The sequence below is a fragment of the Triticum aestivum genome, chromosome 2A (genome assembly GCF_018294505.1).
Source record: "Triticum aestivum cultivar Chinese Spring chromosome 2A, IWGSC CS RefSeq v2.1, whole genome shotgun sequence".
Classification (NCBI taxonomy): Eukaryota; Viridiplantae; Streptophyta; class Magnoliopsida; order Poales; family Poaceae; genus Triticum; species Triticum aestivum.
In genome coordinates this window covers 419,165,388-419,172,436 of record NC_057797.1, presented here as the reverse complement: position 1 = coordinate 419,172,436, position 7,049 = coordinate 419,165,388, and the positions used below count along the sequence as shown (strand labels likewise).

The window sequence follows — 7,049 nt, the reverse complement described above, 5'->3', positions numbered from 1 at the left end:
TTTGAAATATATTCAGGTGGGGAGTCCATACAACAAGATCAATCCAACAAATAGATTAACTTCAGGGAGGCCAGCCAAAAAAAATGAATACATCGGGATGGACAATTAAACGATTAGGGAATCATCAGATCTCCCAAGCTTCAATCAGATATAGTCCATTATCCTCTTCTTAGATTAACTTCAGGGAGGGACACCCCAGGCAGACCAATAAATGCTCCATTATCCTCTTCTTATATTTGAAAGCATGGCTCAATCCAACAAATAGATAACTTCAGGGAGGGACACCCCAGGCAGACCAATAAATGCAAATAAGTTATTTCCCTATATCTATCTAAATAAAGGCTTGATACTACAAAAGCTTTGCTAGCTAATTTTCTCCAAGTGAATTCGACCAGACCATGGCTTGAGCTCCCGAGGAAATAACATGACCCCCAAAACGAAACACTTCTGATTGCTCGGACTTAAGCTTAATCTTTCCACCAGTTACTTTTGTACTTGATCTTCACAACTAAATCTAGACTATCAGCAGCAAGAGCATGTAAGATCATCTGATGAAGGTAAGCATGGCGGCTTGGTCCACACTTAAGTATTACTACAAAAATACAAAAATGAATGTTCTAAAGAAACCAGCTCAAGGAAAAATACATCATCCTGCTATCAGGCCTATACCCTGTGTTGGGTGGAAAGGGAAAGAAATATCAACAAAGTGCTTTACAACCAACAGAACAGGACTAGGCAGCAACTTAACCGAATATGGAACTGATGTTTAAACACGTGATTCTAATACAGCCGTTCCCTCAGTACTTACAAGAATACCTTCTTGCTAAAGGACTTTCTCATGCAAATAGATGTTCCATTAGAGACAATACACGGCTTGCCACCTGAATCAGTACTCTTCACAAGTTTTACAACTGCAAAGGAAGTCTCTTCTGATTGGCCCAGTCCAATTTAAGGATGCAGCTATAACTTCACATACTTGTCAACATAACCCTGAAGAAATGAAATAAATCGATTGGTACATACATATCCAAACATAATTATGCTGAACACAAGTAAAGAGCATGTGAAACACAATATATATATGTAAAACTTAGAATTATGTGCACCCATGCATAGCTGTTCTTCCAATTTGTTCATTTTTTTCTCGGAAAACGGTAAGGGAGTTCCCTGCTGAAACATATTAATAGATAAAACAAATTTACTATTGTAACAGACTGCAAGGCTTCATTGCCATAAGAAGCCTACACAATCTGGAAACTAAAATAACCAAAACCTAAAACTGAAACCAGCAACCAAAATAAGAACGCTAGAAGAACAAAAAGTGCACAAGAATGCCTTTATTCATCCTAGCCAATTAGACAAAGCATCAGCAAACTGTTGAAAAACTATAGCCTTCCAACTGTTCCTTCTTGTCAAAACATTCCAACAATTCAATGTAAACGGTTCAATAAATAAAACTTGCTTGCCTCCAGGTTGTTATTTATCTAATTTAAGCATTCAAAACTTAAGATGAATCCCAACCTCCCAAACATAACAGTGTAAACTAGAATTACATGATGCTAAATTCATACCCAATTACCAAAGAATTCTCGCCATCTCCATTTACAAAATCATAGTTTAAGAACTGAATAGCATGAAGACAAGAACATATGTTGCGTTTCACACTATAAGTGGCATAGCATATTTTCGGGTGTTTAGATATTTAAACAACCATGTAAAATGACCATATAGTACAGCATGGTAAATACTGGAAACTGTAAAGTAAACATATTGCCAGAATGAGTATTGGCAGATTCAGTACATAACCAGTATGCTGGTAGCAGTGTAGACATACCATTACTAGTTTGGTCACTTTCCTTTGGGAAGACTGGACATACTGTCTAATCTTGGCTGGTGTTTTCGGTATATGATTGCCAGGAACCGAACTAGAGACCTTATCAACTGTTTTCTTAACAATCATTTTGAAAGCCTCTCTGCTCATGTTTCCCTGCCTCCATGATGGCTTAAGAACTTCTTTAACGAAATCTGCAATAGCAGCCTTAAAAAGCTTCATTGATCTGGAGTCCTTACTCTTCTTACTTACATCCAATGACTGGTCATTGTCGATATCACCAGGAATATCTGAGCTCCAGTCCTTAGCACCTAAGGGCTCAGGACTTACATTCTCCACCACACCTGTTTCAGTATCTGCTGCCACCTCTCCAAGTTCTACAACTTCTGATTCAGCAACAAGCCCGAGTCCGTGCATATTTTTACTCTCCACTTCTATGTTCACAAGTTTTGATGCATTGCGACTACCAGTGGCACTCAGATTCGCCTCTTGACCAAGATCCATCTTGTTGATTGAATTGCTTGAGGGTTCAATACTATCCAGAAGTGGATCATAGGGACCCATAGGAGTAAAGCCAGGACAAGGTTGTTTCTGCCGACTGGGCACAACTTCTGCAGAACTTTCATTGAAACGAGTTCCAGATCCAGGAACAGACTGACCAAAAGGACTAGTTGTATTCATGAGCTCTACTGCTTTTGCTGAAGCAGACTCAACAGCATTTGGACTTTGAATAGGACTAATATCAAGAGTCGGATCTGTTTCAAAGGTAGATGCAAATGGGTTGTAGTGTGGCTTGATAGACGATTTAGGCAGAACAATGTCAGATATAGGTACAGGACCCAAGTCACTACTTCCTGGCAGATTTGATGGAAATATCTGGAAAGATGGGTAAGCTATGTTAGCTCCCGAAGCCAAACTGCCAGGAGGAGGCTGTTGCTGGTTATATGAAGATTGATGACTTGAATAAGACAGGCCTACACCAGCAGAAAACTCTGGCCGTCCATCTGGAAGAAGAACTGGTGCATTGTCAAGGGAAAAAGGGCTCTTAAACTCATCATTGTGGAAGGCAGCAGGCTGCTGTTGAGAAGGAAGAACTGGCTGGGGAGCATGAGGATGGAAATCCAATGGCCTAGGATGAGGAAGATCTGGTGCAGTATAGGTTCTTATCTGATTCTGCAGGAAATCATTTGATGGTGCCATAGCATTTGGCTGAAACTGCATCTGGGGTTCTGAACTTGCAACTAGTGGTTGTCCTGGTAGCAAACTCACATGGTGTGCTGATTTGCTCTGATGAAGATTAGCCCGCTTAGCAAGTGGTGACCTGCTTTGCCTTTCATGTGATGAACTGAAAGAAGAAAAAACGCGTTCTTAGAAATCCAGAAGGGGCCCTACTAATAAACTAGATGGCATGTAAAACAAATTAGAGGCAAAAAAAAAAGGCTTCCAATTTATAGAGATAAGCGGATGCATTTTTTAGTGAGTGGTGCAAGGTCCGGTACCTTTGGGATGGACTGTGCTTGTTCTCTCCGGAAGGGCTACAGCTCCTCCTTGCTATAGGTGACTGGCTACGGATTCGTTTTGTCTGGATCCTCCCATACCTTTCACTATGTTGCCTTCCAGCAGACTCACTGCCACTTAAACTTTCTGTGACTGGCTGCCCCGGCTCATCTGAGTTGTGATTTATTGGGCTTCTCTCATCCTTATGCTGATGCATTCTAGGCTCATAATTCTGCTGAAGGCAAGGAGCTGCATTCACATTTTCCTCTGCATTAGTAACCTGCTGATGACCAATTTCAGTGTTTGTATCACTTGATTGATTCGGCTCATTATCTTCAGGCAGCACAGGGTTGCTGGAAGCACGAGTATGCTCCTCCTCATCCTCGCTATCATCTGAGGCATAGTCTTGTTGTATTAACTGCAACTGGCTCCCAGCTTCGACAGACACATTTCCAGTTTTAGTCTTCCCACTGCTGCCAGGTGCCAAATCACTGCCAAGGTTGGACATGTCATTAACAGCCTTTGGCACATTAACAGTATTATTATCTCCAGAGCATTCAGCAGCAGCAGGCGAAGAATTGACAACGCTCAGATGAACCCTTGATGGTGAGTCCTCATCTCCTGAAATTTAACTTCAGAAAGTAAATTTACAGAAATAAACTAGCTCAAGAATGAAGCTGAATGGAGTGTCATATCAATCCAGAAGTCTGAGTAGTGGTACATTGGTAGAGAAGGACATAGATATATTGATAGTTAGCCATCATATAGATTGCTATGCAGATGGACAAGGTTGATGGTCATAGAACTGTACAGAAAAAGAAGAGAACATACTGGACCACTATCAGGTAAAATGGGCAGGATACCAAATAAACCCACAGAGTAATTAACAACTTGCGCCATAAGATGTGCCAAGCTGAATGTTACGATACAACCCCGCAAAAAAGGAATGCTACGATACACAATGTGGAGAGTGGGGAGGATCCACTCACCACCCATATCCATATCCGAGTCATCAGACACAATTAATTCAGTTGCTTCTTTCTCACTTTTGCCTTCATGACCACCATCTGGGGCACCTTCCTTTCCTTCTGTCTCTGCACATGACTCTGCAGTTGCTGGAGCAGCTGGTGGTGACGGAGGCATTAGAGGGGGAGAAGATGGTGGCGGGGGTGGAGGTGGGAGGTTATCTGGAGCAATGCTTGGTGGCCGCGGTGGTGGTGGAGGGAGAGGCACTGGCATGGGATACTGCGGAGGGGGCTGATACATGGCTTGCGGCGGCCCAGGCATTTGCATATGCCCAAAACCCCTCTGATGTGGGAGCATTGGCATGTGGTGCATCTGACTGAGATGGGCATAAGGATAGGCCTGATTCTGATGTGGCAGCATGCCATGCTGGTACTGCCCAGGCGGTGGACGCATTGCTGGGGGCTGCGGGTACTGCGCCAACGGCGGTGGCGGTGGTAACGACTGCTGGGGGAAGCCAGCCGTTACCCCAGCTTGTGGTCGAGGCGGCGGCGGCGGCAGCGGTTGCTGCGACAGCGGCGGAAGCGGCGGTGGTGCGGCATGACGGAAGTGTGGATTAAAGCCCCCTCCCTGTCCGTACATCCCCGGCTCGGAGTCCAAACCCTTGAAGAAACCTCCTGCAAAATAGTAGAGCTGCTGGTTATTACTCCACAAAACGAACTAATCGAACAGGAGATGGGGAACAATCAAACAGCCAACAACGCGATTAACCCACATGAAGCACCCCCATTCCGCGAACCACAAACCCTAGATCGAATCATGCAAGGATCGAAACGACCGTAGCAACCGCACCACGAACCGGGAGTCGATGAATGCGCGGAGGGGGGCTCGAAAATTACCTCTCACGAGCTGGGTTCGAGTTGGAATCGAAGCGAAATCTCCGGGGGGGGGGGGGGGGGGGGGGGGCGTCGAGGGTTTGCGGCGGGCGGCAGTCGCCGGCGGTTGGCTTCTGACCTAGGACGAACGGGCGGGGCCGGCGGCGCGCGGCGGGGTTCGGATGCGACCGGCGAGGTTGGGAGTGGGAGCGGATGGATTGGGGAGAACGAACCGGCTCGGGCTGGGTTGGGTGGATGGGCTCAGGTCGGTCGGGTCGGCTTCGCGATCGTACGGGTGTGTATAGCTGGCCAAACGGGCCGGGCTAAACAGGCCGGCCCGCGAGCACGCCGGCACGGCCCGCCATGGGCCAGGCACGGCACGGGCTAAACGGGCCGTGCCCGGCACGCGGCACGCCTTGGGCCGTGCCTGGGCCTGGAGCCTGGGCACGCGGGCCGGCACGGCACGGCCCGTTTAATTTTTTTATATATATTTTTAGATTTATATATATATATATATATACCTAAAATACAGCCCAATAGGCCTAAAAACCAGCCCAGCAGGCTGAAAATGTGCAGCCCAGCGTGCTAAACGGGCCATCGGGCCGGCCCGTTTACTAATCAGGCCGTGCCTGGGCCAAGGAGCAGCGCCCGTGGGCCGGCACGGCACGGCCCGGCTATTAAACGTGCCATGGCGGGCCGTGCCGGGCCAGGCACGATTAGCACGGGCCGTGCCGTGCCGTGCCGGGCCGGCCCGTTTGGCCAGGTCTGCGGGTGTGGTTCTCAGCAAGTTCGTGCTCTGTTCAAGGTTCAAAAGGCTTTTTGCGTAAGGCCGATAAACGGCGTAGGTCAACCGATTCTAAACCAGGATCGGTCGCCTCCTGTCCGTTCGATCATGATGTCCCGGCAATACAATCACTTTCTACCCGAATCCACTCGCACGCGTAGCCATCCTTCGCAAACATACAACGTGTTTTCTGTCTCTTGCCGGTTGTCCTTCCCCGCCACCACCCTCGCCGTCCGTCGTTGCTTGCCGCCCTCGCCATCGATCGCAGGTCATCATCCTCGCCGCTCGTTACAGCTCGTCGTCGCCGCCCTTGCACTATTATCGTGGTAGGTGGCTCATTTTAGCATCGCCCGTCGCCGGTTGCAGCAGCTCGACTCGGCAGTCGTCGCACGAGCGTCCTCCGCGACATGAAGCGGCACCGTCGCATCACCGCCGCTCGTCCCCCGTCACTCACAGTATCGTCGTCAATGATTGTAGTAGTGTCATTGTCGGTTGCAGCTTTATCTTGGCCTATTGCAGCTCTGCCCCTTGCTGACTGCAACTCCGACATAGCCGGTTGTAGCTATGCTAACAAACGGGTGAAGTTCGGTGCACCACAGGTCGCAGCACCGATGTCTTCACGCACTGGTCATTGTCTCCTCAGGTGGCTCGGCTCGCAGCATAAGCATGCGACCCTTGCAGCACCGTGCAGCCCAACTCGCGAGTAGAGCATGTGGTGAGAGATAGTTGAACCGCAACGCTGGCAGCCTCCCCCCTGTAGTGTCAAAGTTGCATGTGTTGTTGCTCACAGTAGAGCCGCCGACCAGCTCACTCGACCACCCATTGCAACGGCTTTGGAGAAAAATAGGGGATGGGTGTGGCTATGGACGTCGCTAGCTGGAGCAGCGCAGGGAAGATCAGGTTTGGCAAAGGTGGAGTGAAACTATCAGGACCCCGATTCCAAGTCACATCGATCTAGCTGGTAACACCTCATATCACTTTGCGGCCTCACGCACGGTATTCCCATGGGTGTCGCCTTACCATGGCCCGGGACTGTTTGCGCCTTTTGGCTCACGTATATGATAGTGTCGCTAGCATCCATATGACAGAGAACCCGGGC

General features: G+C 48.2%; 1 protein-coding gene across 1 annotated transcript; it reads right to left on the bottom strand.

Moving 5' to 3' along the window:
- Positions 1 to 537: 537 nt before the first annotated feature.
- On the bottom strand, positions 538 to 5,429 carry LOC123188865 (YLP motif-containing protein 1). Its single transcript, XM_044601137.1, has 5 exons — positions 5,191 to 5,429; positions 4,318 to 4,968; positions 3,331 to 3,949; positions 1,835 to 3,176; positions 538 to 990 (listed from the first exon to the last, which is right to left on the bottom strand). The coding sequence occupies exons 2-5, from the start codon at positions 4,931 to 4,933 to the stop codon at positions 961 to 963; spliced, it is 2,607 nt and encodes an 868-aa protein (XP_044457072.1). The 5' UTR covers positions 4,934 to 4,968; positions 5,191 to 5,429; the 3' UTR covers positions 538 to 960.
- Positions 5,430 to 7,049: the final 1,620 nt, after the last annotated feature.

What these genes read in the sequence shown, in the direction of transcription:
- LOC123188865 (XM_044601137.1), bottom strand. Translation starts at nt 4,933, where the DNA reads ATGTACGGACAGGGAGGGGGCTTTAATCCACACTTCCGTCATGCCGCA. An exon ending in CTCGGATATGGATATGGGTG is followed by an intron (nt 3,950 to 4,317) that starts GTGAGTGGATCC and finishes GTTAAATTTCAG; the next exon opens with GAGATGAGGACTCACCATCA. An exon ending in AAGTGACCAAACTAGTAATG is followed by an intron (nt 991 to 1,834) that starts GTATGTCTACAC and finishes TCATTTCTTCAG; the next exon opens with GGTTATGTTGACAAGTATGT.